Raw genomic sequence first — 27,942 nt, forward strand, 5'->3', positions numbered from 1 at the left:
AATAAACATTTTCAAAAGAACTTAATTATGAGGAATAATCAACAAAAAGATACAATGAATATTAAAACAGTACAATTTTTATTTTTTTATTCTACATTCTAACAAAACGTATTTTCTTAATCCACAATCAATCAAACTTGTATCAGTTGTTACAAATGAAAAGATTCAGACAATATTTGTATTTGTGTGATTAAAAGGTAAAAGTAATAAAAGTTTCCATGTGTATCGTGTGAGTTTTAACAAAGAATTGAGAAACGAGGACGTTCCCGACGTTCCGGAGGCGGTGAAGTGGTTCTCCGGGTTCCTGCTGCCGATCCTCAGACCAGAACCGACTTCATGAACTGGAACAGAAAAATGTGAAAGAATCAGTAGTGAAACACCAGCGGGGACGTTTGTGTCAAAATAAAAGTACCAAGTTGGACTGTCATTATGGTGACTGTCAAAATAAAACCACTAAGTAGGATTGTTTTTAAGGTGACTGTCAAAGTAAAACCACCAAGTTGGATTATTATTACAGTAACTGTCAAAATAAAACTACCAAGTTGGATTGTTATTACGGTGACTGTCAAAATAAAACCACCAAGTTGGATTGTTATTACAGTAACTGTCAAAATAAAACCACTAAGTAGGATTGTTATTAAGGTGACTGTCAAAGTAAAACCACCAAGTTGGATTATTATTACGGTGACTGTCAAAATAAAAGTACCAAGTAGGATTGTTATTACGGTGACTGTCAAAATAAAACTACCAAGTAGGATTGTTATTACGGTGACTGTCAAAATAAAACTACCAAGTTGGATTGTTATTATGGTGACTGTCAAAATAAAACCACCAAGTTGGATTGTTATTATGGTGACTGTCAAAATAAAACCACCAAGTAGGATTGTTATTATGGTGACTGTCAAAATAAAACTACCAAGTAGGATTGTTATTACGGTGACTGTCAAAATAAAACTACCAAGTTGGATTGTTATTATGGTGACTGTCAAAATAAAACTACCAAGTAGGATTGTTATTACGGTGACTGTCAAAATAAAACTACCAAGTAGGATTGTTATTACGGTGACTGTCAAAATAAAACTACCAAGTTGGATTGTTATTAAGGAGACTGTCAAAATAAAACCATCAAGTAGGATTGTTATTACGGTGACTGTCAAAATAAAAGTACGGCAAACGTTTTAAGAACCACGGAAGACAGAAGAAAAAAGGATTGTTTTCACGGAGCGTTTTCAAAAAGTTGCGTCGTCCGTGGCTCCCAGCGCCGTCGTCACGGAAACAACACCGGCGCCAGTGGATATCCGTCACCTGCTTCAGGGAGAAGTTGGCGATCTCGCAGTCGCAGGGCAACTTGGTCAGCATGTGGGCCTGGAAACGCTCTGAGGCGGAGAGAGAGACCGTTCAGTTCTGGTGCCGGACCGACTCCCCGCGGTACCGTCACGCCGCGCTCACCGAGGAGGATCTGGAGTCGGGTCAGCACGGCCACGTAGCTGTCGTACTCGATCCCGTCGTTGGACTTGTAGTCCCGCCACAGGACGCCGAAGGTGTAGTCGTCCAGGTGGAACCCTGCTCCGAAGGGGGACGGGGAAATCGGGAATCAGGAACTCGGTTCCGTCCGGGGCGAAAAGACCCTGAAGGGAGAGTCACGAGATCTCGGCGACGGCGGTGGCGGTACCTCGGTTGGTCACGGCGGTCTTCAGGTGGCTCATGGTGACGGACGGCGGGTTGCGGCTCTCGTAGCTCTCCACGTATTCCCGCCGGATCACGGCCAAGAAGTGCTGCAGCTTGAAGAACTCCACGGCGTCCAGGTCCTCCGTGTTGTCGGCCTGAAGCCGCCGGTCAAAGAGCCTCAAGCCTCCCGGCAGCGCGGGATTCGTACCGTCGCCGCTGCCTATTATTCTTATTATTGTTAGCGTCTCTTTGTTGAGGCGCACCCTCCCCACCCCTCCCCCGCCCCTCTCCACCCCCCCCCACATCCACATAGTATGTGTGTTGTCTGTTTACTCTTGTCTACTTTTATCTTGTTTAGATTACTATTGTCTTGTTCACTCTGATCTGTTTAGTTTTGCCTGTTTTTTTGTTGTTGTTTACTCTTATATTGTCTTGTTTACTGCTGTCGTGTTCAGTCTACTCTTCTCGAGTTTCCTTTTATCTTGTCCTGTTTACTTCAGTTTAATCTCATCTGTTTAGATTCCTATCGTCTTGTTTATACTTTATACTTTATACTTTATACTCTCTCATCTTGTTTAGTTTTGTCTGGTCTTTTTTGTTTACTTTTATCTTGTTTAGGTTATTCCCATATTGTCTTGTTTACTCTTATCTGTCTATATTCCTCTCATCTTGTTTATACTTTATACTCTTTCATCTTGTTCAGTTTTGTCTGGACTGTTTTCTGTTTACTCTTCTCTTGTTTACTGTTGTCTAGTTTTGTCTGGTCTTTTTAGTTTACTTTTGTCTTGTTTAGGTTATTCTCATATTGTCTTGTTTACTCTTTTCAGTTTAGATTCCTCTAGTCTTGTTTATGCTTGTTTTGTTTATTCTCTCATCTTGTTTAGTTTTGTCTGGGTTTTTTTTGTTTACTTTTGTCTTGTTTAGGTTATTCTCATATTGTCTTGTTTAGTCTTATCAGTCTAGATTCCTCTGGTCTTGTTTATGCTTGTTTTGTTTATTCTCTCATCTTGTTCAGTCTTGTCTGGTCTTGTCTTGTTCACGCTTGTCTGTGCTTGTTTTATCTTGTTTACTTTACTCCTGTTTTCTTTTCTCTTGTCTGGTTTCCTGTTGTCCTGTTTACTTCCAGTTTCTTTTACGTCTGACTTTGCTGGAGCCTCGTCAACTTTATCGTCTTTCATCTTCTGACCTTCAGCCGTTTCAGATCAACAGACTGATGAAATAAATCAAAGCAAATATGTAAAAAACAACTCCGGATCAAAGGATACGTCCACGAGGGTCAACAGCAGACGAGCAGACCTGAGAGTTAAAGCTGCGTTTTTGAAAAAAACAAAACAAAACAGGAAGTTGAGTCGTTCTGCCTCCAGGACTGACGGAGTGTGACGGAGGCTCCGTTCGCGCGACGACGCTTTCAAGTGAAAAACACAAAGCTTTCCCGAGTGTTTTATTCGTCCGTTTCCACGGCAACAGTGCCCCGAGGCACTGTTAAAACACCTTTTAACCCTTTCATCTTTTCTGAAACAATGAATTTTTTTTTTTTTTTTTTGACTTTTTCACTCAAAAGCGTCGTCGCGGGAACGAGGTGAGGCGAGGCGCCGCCGAGAAACCAACCACTGACATTTCCCCCGCACGGAGTAGCCGCCGGCGTTCAGCTTGGAGATGACGTCCTCGGCTCGCAACATCTGGAACGACAGATTTAAAGTTAATCCCGGGATTAAGGACTTTTAAATATGAGTCCCAACTTTCTGCCACTTCTTATTTTAAATGTTGGGGTTTTTTTTGCGATCCAGTCGATCGGGGGTTGGACAACTTCCCAACTTACGATTGTCCACATTTATTTGAGAAAACGGTTGCAGTACCTCGGGTCGGCTGTCCTCCTGTCAAAAAAAGAAGGACATTTAATGGCGCGGCCGAACGGCGAAGACGTGCGAAGAGCTAGCTAGCTAGCTAGCTAGCCAGACTCACCAGGATGCACGTGGACTCGGGGAAGGCGGAGCACTGCAGCTCGGCGGGCCAGGAGACGCCGAAGGTGGACATGTGTCCCTCGCAGTCCCGCCGGGCGCGCTCGCAGGACGACCTGCAGGGCCACTGCACCGTGCCGGAGTCGCACTGCGGCGCGTACACCCGGCACAGGAAGAGGCGGATGTCGGCGGAGCACAGGGTCTGGACCAGGGAGTTGAAGAAGGACATCTGGACCACGGCCTGCCGCTGGCTGCTGTGTCCCAGCAGGTTGGGGACGATGGTCTGGTTGTAGGACAGGTCCTGGCACAGCGGGATGCTGATCGGCTCGCAGAGGCCGCCGCTGCTGCTCACGCCGAACTGGAGGGGAGGGGGGGAGGGGACGGGGGACGGGGACGGGGACGGAGACACGTCAAGCCAGGGCGCCGTGAACCCGCGGCGCATTTCTGAGCTTTTCATAGAGAATTTAATAAGCGTTTCAGAAAAGTTGCATTTTTTTTGTTTCACCAATGTTTCCATGTCTCCTGCATCTGGAACGTTTTCAAAAGGGCTGCAGTGACGTTTCTGCTCTACCTTAAAAACATTGTCGTGTAAATAATTGTGTTGAGTTTTGTATTTTGTTTATTTAATTTATATATATAAAGTACGGAGTCCCCGAAGGGAGAAAAAAAAAAAGAAGAGGAAAAAATAAAACTTTCTCGGGATCTCACAATAACTTTTGCGAGATCTCGCAAATACATTTTCCTTTCGCTAAGCACTGCTTGAATGTCTTTATATTTTAGGCCGATTTCAAAATAAAACTCAATAAAACTCTCGTACCTTATATTATATATTAATATTATTATATTTTAGGCCAATTTCAAAATCAAACTCCCGTACCTTATATTATATATCAATTGTTATTATAGTTCAGGCCGATTTCAAAATAAAAGTCTCGTATGGGTGGGTGTCCTCCATTAGCTTTAGCGTGTCTCAACAACAGTGGGGGGGTACGGTGTCTCTGAAAGGACAAACTTATCGATCACATACACGATGCGCATATATAACAATATAGTTTCGCAAGATCCTGAGATAGTTTTATTTTTCCTCTTCATTTTTTCCTTCCATGTCCTTTCGAGTGCTCCGTAAAAAAGAACAAATTAGTAAAATTTAAATAAATAAATAAGAAAGCCAACGTATAATCCTGGTTTAAATAAAGTTATTGAAATTAAAAAAATAATTTTGATAATTATTTAATTCAACGCCTAAATGTTCAATTGATGAAACACTTTTCACTAATTGGACATTTTGTAATGTGTGGGAATAAAATTAATTGACGGAGTAATCCTTTTACGATGTTTGATGCGACTTCCGCTTTAAGAAATGAAAAAAAAAAGTCTACTTCCGGTAGCTCGTCGCGCGCCGCCGCAGCCTGGTGCGCGACGGGGGAGAAACACAGAAGCTGTTAAAAAAAAAAAAAAGAAGTTGAAACGCGTTTTCCTCAACGTGATTTATGTTTACGGGCTTCTTGGGGATGAAGACTTTATGTGAGACGGTTTTGGTGAGTTACATGTTGTTTTATTCACGAGTTATTGCTTTTAATGTGGAGGGTGAGGAGCGACACCTGTGCTGCACGCGTCACAGATTCGTGAAATTTTGTGAGTTCGCTAAAATATAAAAAATCCCTATATTTTCTTAAGCATTTCCTTTTTGTTTTATTACTTGTTTTTTTGCTCGTGACCATGTGTAAAATTTGTCTATTTTTATTTTATAAATCATGAAGCTGCCGTCCTGCATGCAGTTCCTGGTCTCGCCATTGAAGCGTGGGGGCGCTTCGTCCTTAACGTTCTGCGGTGGAACCGAAACATGAACGACTTGTCTCTCGTCTCAGATGTTCTAGAAATACTTTAATCTGAAGTGTTTCTAAACTTTGAACTGTTAAAAGTGTGTAATGAACACGTCGAATGCAAAATTAAACGCCATTGCTGTCTATAATCTGGTGTTAGAGGAGGAAGATGCTCTATAGTCTGGTGTCAGGGGAGGAAGATGCTCTATAACCTGGTGTCAGAGGAGGAAGATGCTCTATAATCTGGTGTCAGAGGAGGAAGATGCTCTATAACCTGGTGTCAGAGGAGGAAGATGCTCGGTAATCTCATGTTATAGGAGGAAGATGCTCTATAATCTGGTGTCAGGGGAGGAAGATGATCTATAATCTGACATTAGAGGAGGAAGATGCTCTATAATCTGGTGTTAGAGGAGGAAGATGCTCTATAATCTGATAGATGCTCTATAATCTGGTGTTGGAGGAGGAAGATGCTCTATAATCTGTTAGAGGAGGAATATGCTCTATAGTCTGGTGTCAGAGGAGGAAGATGCTCTATAATCTGGTGTTAGAGGAGGAAGATGATCTATAATCTGGTGTTAGAGGAGGAAGATGCTCTATAATCTGTTAGAGGAGGAAGATGCTCTATAATCTGGTGTCAGAGGAGGAAGATGATCTATAATCTGACATTAGAGGAGGAAGATGCTCTATAATCTGGTGTTAGAGGAGGAAGATGCTCTATAATCTGATAGATGCTCTATAATCTGGCGTTAGAGGAGGAAGATGCTCTATAATCTGACATTAGAGGAGGAAATGCTCTATAATCTAGTGTAAGAGGAGGGAGATGCTCTATAATCTGACAGATGCTCTATAATCTGGTGTTAGAGGAGGAAGATGCTCTATAATCTGATAGATGCTCTATAATCTGGTGTTAGAGGAGGAAGATGCTCTATAATCTGATGTTAGAGGAGGGAGATGCTCTATAATCTGATAGATGCTCTATAATCTGGTGTTAGAGGAGGAAGATGCTCTATAATCTGGCGTTAGAGGAGGGAGATGCTCTATAATCTGATAGATGCTCTATAATCTGGTGTTAGAGGAGGAAGATGCTCTATAATCTGGTGTTAGAGGAGGAAGATGCTCTATAATCTGATAGATGCTCTATAATCTGGTGTTAGAGGAGGAAGATGCTCTATAATCTGATGTTAGAGGAGGGAGATGCTCTATAATCTGATAGATGCTCTATAATCTGGTGTTAGAGGAGGAAGATGCTCTATAATCTGGTGTTAGAGGAGGGAGATGCTCTATAATCTGATAGATGCTCTATAATCTGGTGTTAGAGGAGGACGATGCTCTATAATCTGATGTCAGATTAGAAAATTATAGATATTTAATCATGATTAATCCAAACGAGTCCACGGCGACCCTGCGATCAATCCGATCGAACACTTTAATGGTTCTTTTGCCGTGACCGTCTGACACGTGACGTATAAATTCCCACGTTCACACCACAGATTGACGTGAAAAAAAAAAAAAAAAAACGACTCACGTGTTCGCAGGACTCCGAGGAAAAAGCGTCGCACTTCAGGGCCCCGGGCCACTGGATCCTGTAGGTGGTCATGACGTCCTCGCAGCCGCTGCGGGCGCGCTCGCACAGCGCCCGGCAGGGGGGGCGGGGCCTCCCCGACACGCACTCCGGGGCGTAGACGGAGCAGAGGAAGGTCTTCATGTGGGGCGAGCAGCCCACCTTCACCAGCGGGTAGAACTGGTGCAGGTCCAGGCCGGCCTCCTCCTGGCTGCTGTGGCCCAGCAGGTTGGGCGTCGCCGTCCAGGAGTACGGCAGGTCGCGGCACAGCGGTACGGCGATCCGCTCGCAGGACGACGGCGGGTCGGGGGCGATGCTCAGCGGGTCCTGGGGAGACGACCAGGGGCTGAACGGGGTGATTATAGATCTATAATCTATAATCTGGTGTTAGATGAGGAAGATGCTCTATAATCTGGTGTTAGATGAGGAAGATGCTCTATAATCTGATGTTAGAGGAGGGAGATGCTCTATAATCTGACGTTAGAGGAGGACGGTGCTCTATAATCTGATGTTAGAGGAGGAAGATGCTCTATAATCTGATGTTAGAGGAGGAAGATGCTTTATAATCTGATGTTAGAGGGGACGATGCTCTATAATCTGACGTTAGAGGGGAAGATGCTCTATAATCTGACGTTAGATGAGGAAGATGCTCTATAATCTGATGTTAGAGGAGGGATATGCTCTATAATCTGACGTTAGAGGAGGACGGTGCTCTATAATCTGATGTTAGAGGAGGAAGATGCTCTATAATCTGATGTTAGAGGAGGAAGATGCTTTATAATCTGACGTTAGAGGAGGAAGATGCTCTATAATCTGATATCGGAGGAGGAAGATGCTCTATAATCTGATATCGGAGGAGGAAGATGCTCTATAATCTGGTGTTAGAGGAGGAAGATGCTCTATAATCTAATGTTAGAGGAAGAAGATGCTTTATAATCTGACGTTAGAGGAGGAAGATGCTCTATAATTTGATGTTGGAGGAGTTAGATGCTCTATAATCTGATGCTAGAGGAGGAAGATGCTCTATTATCTGATGTTAGAGGAGGAAGATGCTCTAGAATCTGATGTTAGAGGAGGAAGATGCTTTATAATCTGACGTTAGAGGAGGAAGATGCTCTATAATCTGACATTAGAGGAGGAAGATGCTTTATAATCTGACGATAGAGGAAGATGCTCTATAATCTGATAGATGCTCTATAATCTGGTGTTAGAGGAGGAAGATGATCTATAATCTGACATTAGAGGAGGAAGATGCTCTATAATCTGATAGATGCTCTATAATCTGGTGTTAGAGGAGGAATATGCTCTATAATCTGATAGATGCTCTATAATCTGGTGTTAGAGGAGGAAGATGCTCTATAATCTGATATCAGAGGCGGAAGATGCTCTATAATCTGACGTTAGAGGGGGAAGATGCTCTATAATCTGACGTCAGAGGAGGAAGATGCTCTATAATCTGGGTGTTGGGTCCCTTCACACGGCCATTGAGTCTAGAGCGACTGACAGTGTGACTCCGGTGAGGACCCAGGATGACGGCACGAGCTGGGACTCACCCTGTCACACGACTCGGTGGTGAAGGACTCACACTTCAGGGCGTCGGGCCAGGGGAAGCCGAAGGAGCTCATGAGGTTCTGGCAGCCGGACCGGGCCTGCTCGCAGAGCGTCCTGCAGGGCGGCCGCGCCCGTCCAAGCACACACTTGGGGATGTAGACGGAGCAGAGCAGCGGCTTGAGCTGGGGCGAGCACCCCACCTGGATGAGCGGCGCGAACGTCTGCAGCGTCAGGGCGGCGTCGCTCTGGCTGCTCTGGCCCAGGACGTTGGGCATGATGGTCTCCATGTACAGCTGGTCCTGGCAGAACGGCGCCGTGATGGGCTGGCAGGTCCTGGGAGGGTCCGGGCTCTGGGGGCTGGGCAGACCCTGGGGGGGGGGGGGGGAGACGGACGTCACTACAACTTCCTGTTTGGACTGAACAACTTCCTGTTTGGACTGAACAGCTTCCTGTTTGGACTGGACGTCACTGCAACTTCCTGTTTGGACTGAACAGCTTCCTGTTTGGACTGAACAACTTCCTGTTTGGACTGAACAGCTTCCTGTTTGGACTGAACAACTTCCTGTTTGGACAGGACGTCACTGCAACTTCCTGTTTAGACTGGACGTCACTCCAACTTCCTGTTTGGACTGGACGTTACTACAACTTCCTGTTTGGACTGGACGTTACTACAACTTCCTGCACGGACTGGACGTCACTGCAATTACCTGTTTGGACAGGACGTCACTACAACTTCCTGTTTGGACTGAACAACTTCCTGTTTGGACTGGACGTCACTGCAACTTCCTGTTTGGACTGAACAGCTTCCTGTTTGGACTGAACAACTTCCTGTTTGGACTGAACAACTTCCTGTTTGGACTGAACAGCTTCCTGTTTGGACTGAACAACTTCCTGTTTGGACAGGACGTCACTGCAACTTCCTGTTTAGACTGGACGTCACTCCAACTTCCTGTTTGGACTGGACGTTACTACAACTTCCTGTTTGGACTGGACGTCACTCCAACTTCCTGTTTGGACTGGACGTTACTACAACTTCCTGTTTGGACTGGACGTTACTACAACTTCCTGCACGGACTGGACGTCACTGCAATTTCCGGTTTTGACATGACAACTTCCTGTTTGGACAGGACATCACTACAACTTCCTGTTTGGACTGTACAACTTCCTGTTTAGACAGGACGTCACTACAACTTCCTGTTTGGACTGAACAACTTCCTGTTTGGACTGGACATCACTGCAACTTCCTGTTTGGACTGAACAACTTCCTGTTTGGACTGAACAACTTCCTGTTTGGACTGAACAACTTCCTGTTTGGACAGGACGTCACTGCAACTTCCTGTTTAGACTGGACGTCACTCCAACTTCCTGTTTGGACTGGACGTTACTACAACTTCCTGTTTGGACTGGATGTTACTACAACTTCCTGCACGGACTGGACATCACTGCAATTTCCGGTTTGGACTGGACAACTTCCTGTTTGGACAGGACATCACTACAACTTCCTGTTTGGACTGGACAACTTCCTGTTTGGACAGGATGTCACTAGAACTTCCTGTTTGGACTGGACAACTTCCTGTTTGGACAGGACGTCACTACAACTTCGTGTTTGGACTGGACAACTTCCTGTTTGGACTGGATGTCACTACAACTTCCTGTTTGGACTGGACAACTTCCTGTTTGGACTGGATGTCACTACAACTTCCTGTTTGGACTGGACAACTTCCTGTTTGGACAGGACGTCACTACGACTTCGTGTTTGGACTGGACAACTTCCTGTTTGGACTGGATGTCACTACAACTTCCTGTTTGGACTGGACAACTTCCTGTTTGGACACAATGTGACAGCAGGTGGAGGAACGCTCTCACTGGTTCATGTTGATATAGTGGAGGATGTTTTCTCTTCTGAAAGTCTTTAAAAAAAACTTTTCTGGTTTATTAAAAACAACAAAACGTCGTGGCTTCTTCTTGTTGTGTTGTGAGTCACTTGCTTTCCTCCAGTGGGGGGACGGGGGGGGGGGGGTTTCTCAAGACTTAGAACATAAAAAAAAAACCTTTGTCTTCACATGTGAATTAAATCATAACCTTCATCTCTTCCAGTCTCATGATGTTGCTCTACATGTCGGGGGAGGGGCAGAGGAGTCTTCCTTGGAAAAACGATCATCCCCCCCCCCCGCCCCCCCCTCCTCCCCCACCCACACACACACCCCCTTTACAACGTATAAATCAAGGAAAATCACTATTTACCGTCAACACAATGATCCAAACACTTTCCAACTATTGTTACTAAATGGTAAACTAGATTAAGCGGCTCTATCTGGAAGTCGTTTTGGACGTTTCGCTCTTATTTTGTCATCATGTTGAGGCTGAAGACACTTTTTGTCTTAATCATGTAGCTTTTGACGCCTCCGATCTATTTGGAAGACCTTGTGAAATTTTGCTCTTTAAAAATAAAATCAGGTTTTTAATCCCTTTGGTAAAAAGTCAAAGTTCAAAGGTCAAAGCTTTGATTTAAAGAGACAGTCGCGTCCGTTCGTCTAAGCGTTGGACCCCCCCCCCCCCCCCTCCAACCCCACTCACCTGCACGCAGTTGGACTCGGGCAGAGTCTCGCACCGGAGCTTGGCGGGCCACGTCAGCCTCCGGGACGTGACCACGGCGCTGCAGTCCGCCTTCACCTTGTTGCAGAGCGCCCGGCAGGGCTTCAGCCGGTTGTCGTCGTCGGCGCCGCACTCGGGCACGGCCACGCGGCACAGCAGCGCGGCCACGCCGGGCGAGCAGCCCGTGTCCACGATCTGCCCCACCTGGTGCAGGCTGTAGCCCGGGGCGCCGCTGGGGTGCGGCGTGCTGCTGTAGCCTAGACCCTGGCAGAAGGTGCTGGTCACCGGACGGCAGTTGGCCCGGGTGGCGTGCGCGCGGCGCGCTAGCAGCACCAGCAGCACGCAGGCCGCCAACAGCAGACGCATGGCGGCTCCGGGTAACGGAATGGACTGGAGCGTGCGGGAGGTGTTCTGGTGGAGGACGAAGCTCCGAATGATGGAGGTCCTGCAAACGAGAGCTGCGGCAGGAATTCAACCCCCCCCCCCCCCCGGAGACCGATTGTGGCAATGCGCACACATCTGGTGATAATCAGCTTTCTGTGTGTGTGTGGGTGTGTGTGGGGGGGGGGGGGGGGGGGGTGTCAAGTGAGTGTTATCAAAATAATGAGTGCATGGAAAGTGTTTCAAGATCGGCTCGTTTCGTAAAGTTTTGGAAGCCGTCCGCTCGTTGCGCAATGTTGCTCAATCTCCAGAACAAAACAAAAAAGAAACAAACACAAAAACAAAACGTTTCACCAATGTTTTATTTCGAAAAAAAAGTTTGAGTCGGCGGTTTTCTCGCCAGTGACCCGCCGCCACTGGAGATGTTGTACGTGGAAACGGCAGCTCGTGTCAGGGTCCTCGTTTCCATGACAACGAATGCAAACGCAAAATTTCCTTCACGTTTCGGGGTCGCCGGGTTTAAACTTCACCGCTTCAGGAGAAACAAACGTCCAGAGTCGGTATGGAAAGATGTCCGGACACGAGTGTGAGGAACCTCCAGACCCGGTTCTACCCTCCGTCCACTCCAGACCCGGTTCTACCCTCCAGACCAGGTTCTACCCTCCGTCCCCTCCAGACCAGGTTCTACCCTCCAGACCCGGTTCTACCCTCCGTCCCCTCCAGACCAGGTTCTCCCCTCCAGACCCGGTTCTCCCCTCCAGACCCGGTTCTACCCTCCAGACCCGGTTCTACCCTCCTGACTCAGTTCTCCCCTCCAGGCCCGGTTCTACCCTCCAGACCCAGTTCTACCCTCCAGACCCGGTTCTCCCCTCCAGACCCGGTTCTACCCTCCAGACCAGGTTCTACCCTCCACACCCGGTTATACCCTCCAGACTCAGTTCTACCCTCCAGGCCCGGTTCTACCCTCCAGACCCGGTTCTACCCTCCAGGCTTCACAGCCACCAGGACCAGGTTCCTCGGGGAAAGGTTTGGGTCGAAGAGCGGAACCAGCCGGCTGTGGACACCTGGAGAGAGAGAGGGGGGGGGGGCTCAGGTTCAGCGGGAGGTCGGTTCTGGACCCCCGGCCCCCCAGACGGAGACTCACCGTTCTCCTGCAGGTAGACGATCCGGTCCAGCAGGACCAGGGTCTCCACCACGGGGGCCAGCAGCAGGTTCAGGCTGAAGTACACCACCACCCGGCCCTGCTGCTCCAGCATGGCCGCCACGCGCCGGGGGTCCAGGGGCAGGTCCGGGGGCAGGCCCACCCGGGCCAGGCCCAGACGGGCGTACCTGCGGCGGCCATGACAGTTTGGGTCAAGACTCCGATCTCAAGAGGGGTCGCGGCCGACGGAGCTGGACTCACTCTGCGAACGCCAACAAGTGCGCCTTCTTGACGGTCTGGATCCCGGCCCGCCGCAGGTCCGGCCTGGCGTCCCTGATGAAGGCCTCCAGCGCGGCGCGGTAGCAGTGCGTCCTCAGCGGGCCGCCGTCGCCGTCGCGCAGCCGCCGCACGTAGTCCTCCACGGCGTGGCACGCCCCCTCCCGGGCCTTGTAGGACAGCCGGTGGCCCGGCAGCGCCGCCACCAGGCGGCTCATCGGGTAGCCGAACCGCCGGAGGGGGAGGGCGGGGTCCCGCGGCGGGGACGGGGGGAACGGCGGGTCCACCAGGCCCGGCGGCGACGGGTCCTCGCTGGTGGACACCTTCATGTAGCAGCACGCCACCGAGGTGATGCCGCGGACGTGAGGGCAGTGGACGAAGTGGCGGAGGAGGGTGGCGCTCAGGTCGCCGCAGGCGTGCAGCCCGGTCAGGACGAAGCCCGGCTGGAGGTCCCCGTCCTCGTCCTCCCCGTCCTCCGGGTGGGAGGAGCCACGCGGCCTCTTGTTGCCGGGGCCGCAAGGACTCTCGCCGTCCGCGGCCCGCAGCTGCGCGACGAAGGCCTCCCATGATGCCTCGGGGTTCACCCAACCGTTGACGTGGCGCGGCGAGGACGGCGGCCGCGGCGGACGACACGATCCGGTCTGGAGAAACAAACGGAGGAATTCGTCTGCAAGTCTTCATATCGAATTTGTCCAAGACTCATTAGAGGAAAATGTTACGAGGTTCATTGTCTGCTGACCTCTGGTGGCGCAAAACAGGAACTGCATGTCTGACTTGACACGGCGGCGATAATATCTAATCTAAATCTAAACGCTTATTTATTTAAATGTTAATATGTGGAACAGTTGAACTGATTCTCCTGCTCCACTGGAACTACAATAGTTTCTCTTCCATCCATGTCCTGTTAGTCGCGTCTCTATATGTATATATATGAACAGTCTTTCAGCGATCGGATCGTCTCTCTTTTTTTTTTATATATATCTTTTTTTGGTTGAAAAATACAGTAATGTACACATAGGATATTGTACATATCATATCCTTTTCATTCTTTTTTTTAAACAATAAAAATAGCAAGAACAATAGAACACAGTCTCTGACAGCAATATAATAATGAAATACTGCGAATGTAAAGTAAAATGTAAACGACAAAAGAAAAGAGAAAAAAATTAAATAATCATAATTAAATTAAATTAAACATAAATTGGATAAGTAATGATCGGATCGTCTCTGGTTGAAATATCATGTCAGGCCGCAATATACAACGTTATATGAACGTTTGATTTCTGAGAGATATGGCCAAGAGGGAGGAGCTGGACACTGAAGAGGACGAGGGCCCAGGACAGAGCCCTGGGGGACACCTGGAGGAGGGAGGGACGACGTCCAGCTTCCAGGGATTGACCTTCTCTCACCACCAGACTTTTCACGGGTGGTTTCCGAAAAGCGGAAAAATCTCCCAACCTTCTTCCGGTCGTCCTTTGCCAGGGCGCCCAGCAGCTGTCCGTCCAACCTGGTCGCCGTGGTAACCAGATCCCAGTCGGCCTCCACGGCGGTCACGGACAGGCCGAGTCCGAACGACATGAAGCGAGTCAGGTGACCCTGCGGGGGAGGGGGGAGGGGGGGGCGGAGTCTCGTCAAGGTGTCAAAAAAAAAAAAAAACAACAAGCTACAAAACTGGACATTTGAGACGCGGTTCCGCCGGTACCTGTCCAGAACCGACGTCCACCACCGCGCGGCAGCCGGTCCGATCGCAGAGCCGCTTCACCAGCTGCAGAGGAGGAAGAGGAGGAGGAGGAAGAGGAGAAACGGCGGCTTTAAAGCGAGCGAGAGGAAGTCTTTGACAGAGCGTTCAGACGGGGGAACCCCCTCACCGTGCCGAGGCGGCGGATCTCGTGCTGCTTCTTCGGCTTCACGTGTTTCCTGAAGACGTGGCCGAGCAGCGAACTCTGACTCCGGTTCCCCGGGAACTCGTCCGGCGTCGCCGAGTCGCCGCCGCCGCACCGTCTGGGGAACGCCAGCGCGTGAGCCGTGGCTCGGAACGCCAGCAGAGACAGAGGCCACGGCGACGGGTACCTGCAAGAGAGAGAGCGAGAGAGAGAGAGAGAGAGAGAGCAGCGCTACCGACGTCACTCTCGGTACGAAGACGAGCTGGAAGTAGAAACTATAGAGACGATCCGTGACGCTCTAGAACACGGGTCGGTGACCTTTAATGCTCAAAGAGCCATTTGGTCCCGTTTCCCACTGAACACAACACCCAGAGAGACACACACATTTTATTTTGACAGTCCCACAGGAAGACCATGCCAGGAGGACACTACACACAAAACCTTCTTCACTGCTGGTTGACGACTTACAACTAATAAACTAAACTACATGAACTAAGCAACAAAAACACAATTACTACCAACACTACAAACCTAACATAACCCCCAATAATTACATTTAAAACACGACAAACAGAAACTCCCATAATACATTGCAGCTCTCAGCTCCTTTATCGCTACACTTTATTAAAATGGAAGATAAATGTGTGAGATCTGGATTGTTAGAACCATGAGTGTGATGGTGTGTCTTTAATGTCCTGTAGTTGTTGTGTGATTCACTAGAATGTTCCGTCACTCTCAACAAGTCTGTAATGAACCTCCTGGAACTGTCGGCTTTTACTGTGAAAGGTACAGGAAGCTCCCAGCTTCAGACACCAGTTGAGCCGCAATTCTACGTTCTTCATCCATTATTGTTGTAATGACGTCACGTCGCTGCGTCGCTCACGACCCTACATTTTACCACTCTTTGTAGGGACTGCGCTCTGGGTGGCCTTGCCTCCTTACGTCCCTCCAGGATGAACTGCAGTGGGACGGAGGCTCAAGGTGCCGCAGTGGAGGAACCAAAGAGCCGCAGTGGAGGGATCAAAGAGCCGCAGTGGAGGAACCAAAGAGCCGCAGTGGAGGGACCAAAGAGCCGCAGTGGAGGAACCAAAGAGCCGCAGTGGAAGGATCAAAGAGCCGCAGTGAAGGGATCAGAGAGCCGCAGTGGAGGAACCAAAGAGCTGCAGTGGAGGGATCAAAGAGCCGCAGTGGTCGGATCAAAGAGCCACGGGTTGCCGACCCCTGATCTAGAACTGACAGTGCCGGAAAAAACGACGGTTGTATTTCGAGCCGCAGCAATAAAATAGAGTAAGTAACTACGTCTTACTGCCTGTTGGTGAACCGACGACTCGTCCACGACTAATTCTCTACTGATTTGAAGGATTTCAAAGTATATTTGAGACAAAAATAAACAATTTCTGGATATGAGGTGGAAGATTCTAATTATGCGCTTTATACGTCACAGCAGGTGTATTAAGGTCGACAATATCGTGTCTTTTTAAGTCTTTGATTTGGCAAAACAAAGGATTTGTTGGAGCAAAAATAATAATCAGCTTGATTTATGAGTCTAAAATAAAATATAGGATCAATGTTTGTTTTATAATTATTTCCACACTTTTTAAATATACTATATCTTTAAATTTGAATGTGCAAGAGGCTATAAATAGTTTATTAGTATTGAAGTGAAACATCAGCCCAGGACCGTATCGGTGAGAAGCAGCTCAACTCAACTCTTTTTTTTTTTTTTTAATGATATTGTTGAAACGTATACTATATGAAATGTATAATATATCTATTAGAAATAATGTAAAAGTACATTGTACAGGATTTATTTCCTCAAAAAACCCATTAATGCTTCTGACTTTTGCAACTTTGTATTTATTTGTTTTAAATGTGTTAAATGCCCAGTTTGTGTTGCAGTACCTCCTGTTTTCTTGTCCCGCATCCAGCAGCAGGTCTGCGACCTGCGGGTAGGAGAGGTCCTGCAGGACGAGCTGCCAGCTGGGGGGCAACGTGTGCCACAAGTCTTCAGTGAAGAACTCCTGCACGCGGAACGACACGAGGGGGAAATTTGTTTATTTAATCCAAATTTCACTAAATAACAACCAGTTTACAGGCTTTAATGTGACCGTGATCAGGCCACAGTTACGTGTGATTTTTGATGTTTACGCACAATGACGTAGGAGTCGGAGAGGTGCGTGTACTGGGAGAGAAACGAGACGAGTCTCGTGGCCAGATGTTTCTGCTCATCTGCAGAGAAACTCGGCTCAAACGTCTCCGCGTCTCCCGCTGCCATGCTAAAGCTAATGCTAACTACCGGCGTTCTCTCAGCGCCGCTTTCTTTCCAGTTGACAAGAACCGTGTCTGAAACGCGGATGACATCACGGGCCTGCTGCAAGCAAACTGCGTTTACAGTATAAACCTAGTTTATTCAGGGGGAAAAATAAAAATAAACGTTTTGTTTGAGGCAATAGTTTTCCTACTGTAGCTCACGGTCACGTGATGGGTGCGTTTCAAACCCTCCGTAATTATGTAATCCCAATTAAAAAGGTTACCTGCATCTCATATCACAATGTCAAGACCTCTCACATTATATCGCCAATGTTTCGTGTTTTTACTCCAATAATGTCTGCGTGTCGGGAGTAAATCTAGTCCAGTTGGAAAATTACTTTTCATATATCGGCTAAGACTATGAAATAAATCCGATTGTTCAGACTGTTCCTGAATGCAGCACGACCCGGATGTGTACGTGTTGTTGTGAGCACGCTGCCCGGTGTTTCGGATTACCTGGTTTCCCTGTTAACTGGTGATCATCTCCGTTTATCCTTATTACTGCTCGCAACAGCAAATGTTTAAAACTCGTTAAAACTCGCGATCGCCGTTAACCTGCATTCACAATACATATTTAAAGTGATGAACCTTTTATGACTTGTTTAAGCATCTGTTATTACGTACAGCCGCGATTGACGCGACCGGAAGTTTGTCATCAGTCAACACGGCAACCAGTCATTCCGAAACACCGAGTGTACCGCACAGTTCATGCTGCAGGTCTGTGGATTTTCTTTCATAAAGTTGCTTTAACAGCTTCAAACAGATGTACTTTATGGATATAACTTCCGATAATGCGTATAACGTTGTTCAGTTGCGTTTCATGTCGATAAACTGAACTATCTGTGATAAAAACTCAGTTAGCATTGGCGAGCTAACGTTAGCTGAACTGACTAATCTTCACCAGAATCGAAAGTAACGATGTTACTGAGTTTTTATTATTGCCGTTATTTCCAGCATATTTAGTACGTTAGAATGCCCCTCTTTAGAACAGCTATAATTTATAAGAACATCTTCTCAGTTTTAATAGATCTAGTTTAATATGTTAGGTCTGGTAATTCACGTTTTAATTGTTTTTAAACGTGATTTTTGATACTGTTTTAAAGAGGAAATGTGTGTTTTAACATCCAAGAGTCTGTTTACTTGAGGCCTGTGTGTGTGTGTGTGTGTGTGTGTGTGTGTGTGTGTGTGTGTGTGTGTGTGTGTGTGTGTGTGTGTGTGTGTGTGTGTACCAACATGGTTACTACATTATTTTCATGGTTTGTTGTGGAAAAAAAAGTCGTTTGCATAAAACATTTCTGAACTAAAAACGATGCATTGAACCTTAAATCCTCTCTTCCAGGGTGAGTTTGTAAAAACACCCATAATTCAACTGTTATAGAAGGTTTTTTTTTTAGGACGTTTCACTGTTTTGCAGCAGAAAGTTTCATTAAAATTGACTTCATGCTTTGAATTGTTGTCATTTTCAGTCGTAATAATTTGAAAAATATTGACGTTTACATGACGTATACCCTCTACAACTTGAAAAAAACTGTACAGTGTGACTTTAAAGGTTTTTAGGGCAGAACTGTACTGGTCTGAAACCAGTTTGACACCTTGGTTTCAAGAGACTCTGGTTTAGTTTGAGCTTGTTAAAGAGTTTATATATCAATCTATCTATCTATCTATCTATCTTTGCATCTCTCTCTCTCTCTCTCTCGCTCTCAGGTATAAAGATGTGAGCAGGTCGTCCCGGTGGTTTGAGGCCGAGGCGCCGGTTTGTTTCTCCGTCCGCCGCCATGTCGGACATCCAGATCAACGCCTTCAGCCCGGACGGCGCCACGCAGGGCGTGAAGAAGAAGAAGAGGAAGGACAAGTGGTTCCGCCGGAAGATGCAGGCGCTGGAGAAACGAGGGAAGCTCCAGCAGGCCGTCCTTCACAACGGCGCTAGCCGCCCCCCGCCTCCCGCCACCGCCGCGAGCGACGTCGGCGGCGGCGACCACAAGCCCGGCGCCGGGCCCTCGGCGTCCGGCGGCGGCGGCGGCCACTGCAAGTCCTCGGCGGCGGGGAACCCGGCCAAGTGCGTGGCCATCGACTGCGAGATGGTGGGCACGGGGCCCAAGGGCAGCGTCAGCCAGCTGGCCCGCTGCAGCGTGGTGTCCTACGACGGCGACGTGGTCTACGACAAGTTCGTCAAGCCCCCGGCGCCCGTCACCGACTACCGCACGCGGTGGAGCGGCATCCGCCACCGCGACCTCTGCAAGGCCACGCCCTTCGCTCTGGCCCGCAAGGAGGTGAGGCCGTCGCCCGAGCCGGAGGCGTTTTCTGCCGTAGACTCTTTGGTTCGGCGAGAGAATACCCGACGTCTTGTTAAAACCTAAAAGCTAAAACCTTCGTTTTCCTCCCTGAGATTCTCAAAAATAAAATAAAAACTTCCGTCCACATCTCACTATGAACTGGGCTTCAGGGCGTGTAGTACACCCGCCAGGCCTCTAGGGGCGCTGTGACACAAACATATGGAAGTAAAACTGCCATCAGATTCTGAAATTGAATTTCTTGCAGCTGAATCTTTTTTGCGGTTGAATTTTTTTTACAGCTGAATTTTTACACACGGAATATTTTTAGATGTTGGGGGGGAAAAAATCAGAAGCAAAAAAAAGATAGGTGCTTTAAATTCGACAGCTTTTAAAATTCAAAGTCTGATTTCGATGGTAATCAGACTTTGAATTTTAAAAGCTGTCGAATTTCAAGTACCTATCTTTTTTTTGCTTCTGATTTTTTTTCCAACATCTAAAAATATTCCGTGTGTAAAAATTCAATGTGTCTAAAAATTCAGCTGCAAAAAAATTCAGCTGCAAAAAAAATTCAGCTGCAAAAGTTAGAAATTTGAATTCAGAATCTGACGGCAGTTTTACTTCAATGTTTGCGTCACAGCGCCCCTACAGGCCTGGCGGGTGTACTACACGCCCTGAAGCCCAGTTCATAGTGAGATGTGGACGGAAGTTTTTTTTTTTTTTTTTACTTCCATACAAACACACCTAAAATACAGACAACAGAGCACATAGAACTTTAGAAGTAGACTCCTGCTAATAGACGTCTATGTAACTGAGTTCGCTAGCTCTATGCTCCTCGCGAGCGTCAGCAGCTTCTGCAGCGCCACCCAGAGGGTGGAGGTCGGAGCAGGTGAAGGTTGAACCTGTGGCTCCCTGCAGATCCTGAAGCTGCTGGTGGGGAAGGTGGTGATCGGCCACGCCGTCCACAACGACTTCAAGGTGCTGAGCTACTCGCACCCGGCCGCCATGACCCGCGACACGTCCCGCATGCCGCTGCTCAACCAGAAGGCCGGCTTCGGCGAGACCGAGTGCGCCTCGCTGAAGAGGCTCACCAAGGCCATCTTCAACCGGGACATTCAGGTACGGACCCGTCCGGCAGAACCCGGAACCGTCGTCCCGTCACTTCACGTCACTTCCTTCACGTCACTTCCTGTACATTCCCGTCACTTCCTGTCACTTCCTTCACGTCACTTCCTGTCAATTCCCGTCACTTCCTGTCACTTCCTTCACGTCACTTCCTGTCAATTCCCGTCACTTCCTTCACGTCACTTCCTGTCAATTCCCGTCACTTCCATCCGTCACTTCCTGTCACTTCCTTCCATCACTTCCTTCCCGTCACTTCCGTCCGTGACTTCCTGTCACTTCGTCCCGTCACTTCCTTCTGTCACTTCCTTCTGTCACTTCCTTCCTGTCACTTCCTTCTGTCACTTCCCGTCACTTCCTGTCACTTCCTTCTGTCATTTCCATCACTTTCTTCCTGTCACTTCCTTCCTGTCACTTCCCGTCACTAGATTCCTGTCACTTCCTTCCTGTCACTTCCTTCCTGTCACTTCCTTCCGTCACTTCCTGTCACTTCTTTCCCGTTACTTCCTGTCACTTCCTTCCTGTCACTTCCCGTCACTTCCTTCTGTCATTTCCATCACTTTCTTCCTGTCACTTCCTTCCCGTCACTTCCTGTCACTTCCCGTCACTAGATTCCTGTCACTTCCGTCACTTCGTCCCGTCACTTCCTGTCACTTCCTTCCCGTCACTTCCTTCCCGTCACTTCCCGTCACTTCCTGTCACTTCCCGTCACTAGATTCCTGTCACTTCCGTCACTTCGTCCCGTCACTTCCTTCCCGTCACTTCCTGTCACTTCCCGTCACTAGATTCCTGTCACTTCCATCACTTCGTCCCGTCACTTCCTGTCACTTCCTTCCCGTCACTTCCTTCCCGTCACTTCCTGTCACTTCCCGTCACTAGATTCCTGTCACTTCCGTCACTTCGTCCCGTCACTTGCTGTCACTTCCTTCACGTCACTTCCTGTCAATTCCTGTCACTTCCCGTCACTTCCATCCGTCACTTCCTGTCACTTCCTCCCGTCACTTCCTTCTGTCACTTCCTTCCTGTCACTTCCTTCTGTCACTTCCCATCACTTCCTGTCACTTCCCGTCACTTCCTTCTGTCATTTCCATCACTTTCTTCCTGTCACTTCCAGTCACTTCCTTCTGTCATTTCCATCACTTCCTTCCCGTCACTTCCCGTCACTTCCGTCACTTCCTGTCACTTCCTGCCACTCTCTAGGAAACATTACAACCTTTATCTCTTGGTTGATAAAGTAGAAAAACAACCTTTTCCACGTGTTGTCCTGCGCTGACCCCCCCCCCGGTGTTTCCTCAGAGCGGGAGGCGGGGCCACTCGTCGGTGGAGGACGCCCGGGCCACGATGGAGCTGTACCGGGTGGTGGAGGAGGAGTGGGAGAGGAAGCTGGCCTCCACCTGCTGAACAAACCGCTGACTTGGCAAAACCTGCACTGCCTCTCGACGGGCGGACGCTTCCCTGTCAGGGTCACCGGGCCGCCGGCGGTGCTTCGGCCACCAGGGGGCAGTCTCTCACACACACACACACACACACACACTGCTCAGTCGCCAGCGTCCGACTGGAACGTTTGCTTATAATTCCGGTTTTTACAAGAAGTTTTGAAGTTGAACAGTTCGTCACACAAAAACGCAGTTTTAAAAACCGCTGACTCTGCTTCTCGGAACACGTTGGAAGTTAAAAGTTTCCTGTGGAACGTCAAGACAAGTTCCTCCGTCTGATTCCAGGCCGGGTCGTCTTCCTCCGGCTCGTTTTTAACGTGGAGACGAAGAATCGCAATCGGAATAAAAGCTGTTCTAACGGAACGGAGCCGTCGTCCAGTTTGTGTGTCTTTCATCTTCCCTTTGATGTTTCCAGTCATTTTCAGCCAAACGATGCAATTTAAGGCGAAGTGGAGACGTTTCACAGGCCGCCGGGGAAACAAATCAAAGGTTTTCATTTATTAATGCAAAAAAAAAAAAAAAAATCTGATATTTTTACCAGTTATGGATTTAAATTGTCTTTTAAAGTTCTTGTTTCGACAAACCGCCTCATTTCATTGGTCGGACCGAGACTCAACAGACTCTGGAGTTAAACCTTGATTTAAATGAAAATGACTACAATCTCAACATAAAGGACATTTAAATGAGGCCTGTTGCATTCTGGGTAACTTGACTTCGAGGCTCCCGGCGCCACTGACATGTCAGTGTGTCGCTGCTGGGAACACGTTTGTTTAAAAAATAAAAAAAAATCAATCAAGGTTTTCTTTGAATTTTTTGTTTTTTGTTACCATTGTCTTGGTATTTGGTCCGGAGTGGCGCCTCCTGCTGGCCGCTTTCACTCTGCAGCTCTGGAGCTTGAAGCTTTTCAGCTTTGGTTCCACTTTATTGATCCAAAATAAAGAGAAGCTGACTGGATGATTCTCTCTCTCTCTCTCTCTCTCTCTCTCTCTCTCTCTCTCTCTCTCTCTCTCTCTCTCTCTCTCTCTCTCTCTCTCTCTCTGTCTGTCTGTCTGTCTGTCTGTCTGTCTGTCTGTCTGTCTGTCTGTCTGTCTGTCTGTCTGTCTGTCTGTCTGTCTGTCTGTCTGTCTGTCTGTCTGTCTCTCTCTCTCTCTCTCTCTGTCTCTCTCTCTCTCTCTCTGTCTCTCTCTCTCTCTCTCTCTCTCTGTCTGTCTGTCTGTCTCTCTCTCTCTGTCTCTGTCTCTCTCTCTCTCTCTCTCTCTGTCTCTGTCTGTCTCGCATCCATTCTCTCTCTCTCTCACTCAATCTCACCCATTCACCCTCTCTGTCTGTCTCTCTCTCACCCACTCACTCTTTCTCTCACCCACACTCTCACCCATTCACCCTCACTCTCTCTCACCCACTCTCTCTCTTACCCACTCACTCTTTCTCTCGCTCATCCATTCTCTCTCTCACCCACTCATTCTCTCACTCACTCTCATCCATTCACTCTCTCTCTCTCTCTCACTCACTCTCTCACTCTCTCACCCATTCACCCAGCAGTGATTCAATCCGTGCTGTGGTCTGGATTCTGGATCTTTCGTGTGTGTGTGTGTGTGTGTGTGTGTGTGTGTGTGTGTGTGTGTGTGTGTGTGTGTGTGTGTGTGTGTGTGTGTGTGTGTGTGTGTGTGTGTGTGTGTGTGATGACGCTAATCCAGAGAATAAAATCAATTAAAGCCACTTCTAATCCCTCGAGGCTTTAAGTCTGCAGCTCAACTTCTCCACTTCAATGTTTCAGGAACGACAAACTAAATCAATTTCCACAGTCGGCGATGCAAAGAGTAATCAGATTACTGGCTCAGGTCCTGAGCTGCAGGAGCCCTGCTGCCCTCATTGGCCAAGAGAATATGGATTTTCTACACTTTATTGCCCCGGGTGAGAGGGGGGAGGGGGGAGGGAGGGGGGTGAGGGGGGGGCAGAAAGTCAGTGGGGGGCAGACTTTGTATATTATTAGTATATGATTAGTCCCGCCGGCTCCGCCGCCGTAATTCGCTTTTTATTACCTGCAGCCGGGAATTTGTCGACCGTGCAGGTTTGTGTTGGGCCTCGGACGCCCAGAGTGACCCTGGTGACCCTAATGTGACCCTGGTGACCCCTGAGTGACCCCACTGACGCCATAGTGACCCTGGTGACCCCAATGTGACCCTGGTGACCCCTGAGTGACCCCACTGACGCCAGAGTGACCCCACTGACCCCAGTGTGATCCTGGTGACCCCAGAGTGACCCCGATGTGACCCTGGTGATCCCAGAGTGACCCTGGTGACCCCTGAGTGACCCCACTGACGCCAGAGTGACCCCACTGACCCCAGAGTGACCCCGATGTGACCCCTGAGTGACCCTGGTGACCCCAGTGTGACCCTGGTGACCCCAGTGTGATCCTGGTGACCCCAATATGACCCTGGTGACCCAAGTGTGATCCTGGTGACCCCAATATGACCCCAGAGTGACCCTGGTGATCCCAGAGTGACCCTGGTGACCCCAGTGTGATCCTGGTGACCCCAGTGTGATCCTAGTGGCCCTGGTGACCCCAATATGACCCAAGTGTGATCCTGGTGACCCCAATATGACCCCAGAGTGACCCTGGGGACCCCAGTGTGACCCCGGTTTGACCCTGGTGGCCCTAGAGTGACCCCAATGTGACCCTGGTGACCCAAGTGTGATCCTGGTGACCCCAATATGACCCCAGAGTGACCCTGGGGACCCCAGTGTGATCCTGGTGATCCCAGAGTGACCCTGGTGACCCAAGTGTGATCCTGGTGACCCCAATATGACCCCAGAGTGACCCTGGGGACCCCAGTGTGACCCTGGTGATCCCAGAGTGACCCTGGTGACCCCAGTGTGATCCTGGTGACCTCAATATGACCCCAGAGTGACCCTGGTGACCCCAATATGACCCTGGTGACCCCAGAGTGACCCCAATGTGGTGGTGACCCCGGTTGTTTCCTGTTTCTACAGTGAGAAATCTCTCAGGTTGTTGATCCTCATAATGATCCAGTTTCAGCCAATTTGAATTTAAATACAACTTGTTTATAAAACACGGTCTTTTTTTATTTTTTTTAGAATATAAAAAATACAAGCAAGATGCTTCACGAGTTATGGTGGCCTGGAAGTACCAAACACTACAAAGTTCAGAAAACACGACAATAAATAAAATGTAAAAAAAACCACATACAAATAGAGAAAATACTTACAAATAATTAAACTACCAAATAAAATAAAAAAAACACATACAAATAGAGAAAATAGTTACAAATAATAAAACATTATCAAGAAAATAAAAAAACAAATATAGAAAATACTTATAAATAATAAAACACTACCAAATAAATTAAAAAAAACAGAGAAAACACTTAGAAATTCACCGCAACAGAACTTTATTATAAAAAATAATAAAATGCCAAATAGTTCATTCTCGATCTGTGTTTTATTTGAAAGTATTTTGAGGAGGAAGAGGAGGAGGAGATGGAGAATGAGGGGAAGAGGAGGAGGAGAGGAAGAGGAGGAGGAGAGGAAGAGGAGGAGTGTTGTTGAGTCTTTAACACTGCCCTCGTTCCACTTTCTCCTCTCTTCACCTCCTCTCCTCTCCATCCCTCCATCCCTCCATCCCTCCACCCGGAGCTCCTCCACAGCTCCCCGGGGTCTGGAGCTCCCTGCGGCCGCCTGATCGAGCTCCCGTCCGGCTGCTCGCTCCCCCGTCAGTCCCGCACCTGTCCGGAGGTTCTTCCTCCAGAAAGCCGCTGAATCATGAAGTAAGTTGTTTTCCTTCACCTGCTTTTATTGTGTTAAATTAAAGAAAACGCGGGCGAGCGTGTCTGACTTGGGATCAATTAAAGAAGACGCGTGACACGTGCGTGATCTGCGCGCGTGCGGCGAGAAAAACGAGTCGGTTTCCTCAGAATGAGCAGCAGCAGAGGGGAAATTAAATCAAAATACATGTAGGAACCCTGCAGAGCTGCAGTTGAAGCCAAAGCCAGACATTCTGAAGCGAATCGCGCAAAGAAATGTAGAATTAAACTGTGAAATTGCCCAGTTTGAATAAATCTAATATTCTGTACACGTGAATCAGTCAAGGAATCCTTGAATTTAACAAGGATCGGCTGGAAATCATTGGTTTTTTATACCCAAACTTATCTAAATAAGTCTGTTAAATAAGATTTATATTCCTGAAATAATCACTGACGTTTACTTGGTAAAAAAGGAGTTTTCAGCCATTAAAGTGAAATAAAATCAGATTTAAACTGTAAATCTGACCCAAATCACACTTATTGTAGAATTTTTAGTTAAAAAATGTGGCGTGAAATGTCTTGTTTCTTTTAATGTTATTTCCCAAAACACTTATTACTGAATATTTTATTGATTTAATTTCATTTGATGCTGGAAACTGGACCTTTTTTTTCATATTTTAGAACCAAAAACAGGATTTTATTTTAAAAAGCAAAGAGGAAAAAACTGCTGATTATGATAAATAAGAGACTTCATTTCATTATTGTCATTGTTTGGATGAATTAGCAAAAATATTAGTTTTAGATTGTAACTGAAAAAGTGGAATTTCTTCTAAGTGACGTAGAAATAATGTTCGGCTCTACGTTGTGGAGGTGAAATAAACTGAAGGTTTTTATTTACGTCAAAGTAGAAGGAATAAACACTGGTGGACTTTACTTCTATGAAATCAAAATATTATCATTATTCTAATTATTACACCCAAAACTCAATAAGTCCCACCCAGCCGGTGACGGATTCTAAACTTTAAACTGGTTCCATCACCGAGAGGAAAACTTTGAAAATGAGTTTAAAGTGATTTTAAACTATTGATGTTGGTTTTTTTTTTCTCTTTTACAAGTGACTCTAAGAAACAGGCGTTGTGGGACGAGCAGGTGGTTTAATGTGGTGCTGACTGGGTGGAGGAGGAGGAGGTGGAGGAGGTGATCTAGGTGGAGGTGGAGGAGGAGGTGATATAGGTGGTCATGGAGGAGGTGAAGGAGGAGGTCGAGGTGATATAGGTGGTCATGGAGGAGGAGGTGGAGGAGGAGTTGATGAGGAGGTCATGGAGGAGGAGGAGGAGTTGATGAGGAGGTCATGGAGGAGGAGGAGGAGGTGATGAGGAGGTGATATAGGTGGTCATGGAGGAGGAGGTGATGGAGGAGGAGGTGATATAGGTGGTCATGGAGGAGGTGAAGGAGGAGGTCGAGGTGATATAGCTGGTGATGGAGGAGGAGGTGATGAGGAGGTGATATAGGTGGTCGTGGAGGAGGAGGTGATGAGAGGAGGTGGAGGAGGAGGTGATGAGGAGGTGATATAGGTGGTCATGGAGGAGGAGGTGATGAGGAGGTGGAGGAGGAGGTGATATAGGTGGTCATGGAGGAGGAGGTGAGGAGGAGGAGGTGATGAGGAGGTGGACATAGGTGGTCATGGAGGAGGAGGTGATGAGGAGGTGGAGGAGGTGATATAGTGGTCATGGAGAGGAGGTGATGAGAGGAGGTGGAGGAGGAGGTGATATAGGTGGTCATGGAGGAGGAGGTGGAGGAGGAGGAGGTGATGAGGAGGTGATATAGGTGGTCATGGAGGAGGAGGTGATGGAGGAGGAGGTGGTGGTGAAGGAGGTGGAGGAGGAGGTGATGAGGTGATATAGGTGGTCATGGAGGAGGAGGTGATGAGGAGGTGATAGAGGTGGTCATGGAGGAGTGGATGGAGGAGGTGGAGGAGGTCACAGGTTTTTCTCTTGTTCCTCGACGTCTGGAAACGTTATTTATTTGCTGTTTTGTTCTGTCGGGGAGACGCAAGAACTGAAAAACTGCCTTAATCAGCTTGGAACACACACACACACACACAACACACACACACACACACACACACACAACACACACACACACACACACACACACACACACACACACACACCACCTAAACAGCCAATCAACTCTCAGTTTTTCC

The 27,942-nt window shown here is 47.8% G+C and overlaps 3 protein-coding genes across 3 annotated transcripts; 1 reads left to right on the plus strand and 2 right to left on the minus strand.

The window, feature by feature from the left end:
- Positions 1-57: 57 nt before the first annotated feature.
- On the minus strand, positions 58-11,636 carry LOC308133368 (uncharacterized protein). Its single transcript, XM_080500710.1, has 11 exons — positions 11,139-11,636; positions 8,564-8,929; positions 6,975-7,337; positions 3,631-3,984; positions 3,525-3,542; positions 3,284-3,347; positions 2,934-2,977; positions 1,673-1,823; positions 1,450-1,563; positions 1,306-1,376; positions 58-341 (listed from the first exon to the last, which is right to left on the minus strand). The coding sequence occupies exons 1-11, from the start codon at positions 11,520-11,522 to the stop codon at positions 318-320; spliced, it is 1,953 nt and encodes a 650-aa protein (XP_080356836.1). The 5' UTR covers positions 11,523-11,636; the 3' UTR covers positions 58-317.
- A 714-nt stretch (positions 11,637-12,350) lies between these two features.
- Positions 12,351-17,233, minus strand: mettl25b (methyltransferase like 25B). Its single transcript, XM_080500711.1, has 8 exons — positions 16,990-17,233; positions 16,740-16,858; positions 14,823-15,024; positions 14,657-14,719; positions 14,413-14,550; positions 12,940-13,595; positions 12,682-12,866; positions 12,351-12,601 (listed from the first exon to the last, which is right to left on the minus strand). The coding sequence occupies exons 1-8, from the start codon at positions 17,110-17,112 to the stop codon at positions 12,516-12,518; spliced, it is 1,572 nt and encodes a 523-aa protein (XP_080356837.1). The 5' UTR covers positions 17,113-17,233; the 3' UTR covers positions 12,351-12,515.
- A 309-nt stretch (positions 17,234-17,542) lies between these two features.
- Positions 17,543-22,742, plus strand: isg20l2 (interferon stimulated exonuclease gene 20-like 2). The gene is made up of 4 exons (XM_080500713.1): positions 17,543-17,864; positions 18,852-19,417; positions 20,336-20,536; positions 21,836-22,742. The coding sequence occupies exons 2-4, from the start codon at positions 18,923-18,925 to the stop codon at positions 21,938-21,940; spliced, it is 801 nt and encodes a 266-aa protein (XP_080356839.1). The 5' UTR covers positions 17,543-17,864; positions 18,852-18,922; the 3' UTR covers positions 21,941-22,742.
- Positions 22,743-27,942: the final 5,200 nt, after the last annotated feature.

The sequence above is a fragment of the Blennius ocellaris genome, assembly GCF_963422515.1.
Source record: "Blennius ocellaris genome assembly, chromosome: 8".
In the NCBI taxonomy this organism is placed as follows: domain Eukaryota; kingdom Metazoa; phylum Chordata; class Actinopteri; order Blenniiformes; family Blenniidae; genus Blennius; species Blennius ocellaris.

Bases quoted from the DNA above. Each gene is read 5' to 3' on its own strand.
- LOC308133368 (XM_080500710.1), bottom strand. From the start codon at position 11,522: ATGCGTCTGCTGTTGGCGGCCTGCGTGCTGCTGGTGCTGCTAGCGCGC. The intron at 7,338-8,563 runs GTGAGTCCCAGC...TCGTCTCCCCAG, and splicing joins CCACCGAGTCGTGTGACAGG to GACCCGCTGAGCATCGCCCC. The intron at 342-1,305 runs GTGACGGATATC...TTTCTGTTCCAG, and splicing joins CCAACTTCTCCCTGAAGCAG to TTCATGAAGTCGGTTCTGGT.
- mettl25b (XM_080500711.1), bottom strand. From the start codon at position 17,112: ATGGCAGCGGGAGACGCGGAGACGTTTGAGCCGAGTTTCTCTGCAGAT. The intron at 16,859-16,989 runs GTGCGTAAACAT...TTCCGCGTGCAG, and splicing joins TCTCCGACTCCTACGTCATT to GAGTTCTTCACTGAAGACTT. The intron at 12,602-12,681 runs GTGAGTCTCCGT...CTCTCTCTCCAG, and splicing joins CGTCTACCTGCAGGAGAACG to GTGTCCACAGCCGGCTGGTT.
- isg20l2 (XM_080500713.1), top strand. From the start codon at position 18,923: ATGTCGGACATCCAGATCAACGCCTTCAGCCCGGACGGCGCCACGCAG. The intron at 19,418-20,335 runs GTGAGGCCGTCG...GGCTCCCTGCAG, and splicing joins TCGCTCTGGCCCGCAAGGAG to ATCCTGAAGCTGCTGGTGGG. The intron at 20,537-21,835 runs GTACGGACCCGT...GTGTTTCCTCAG, and splicing joins TCTTCAACCGGGACATTCAG to AGCGGGAGGCGGGGCCACTC.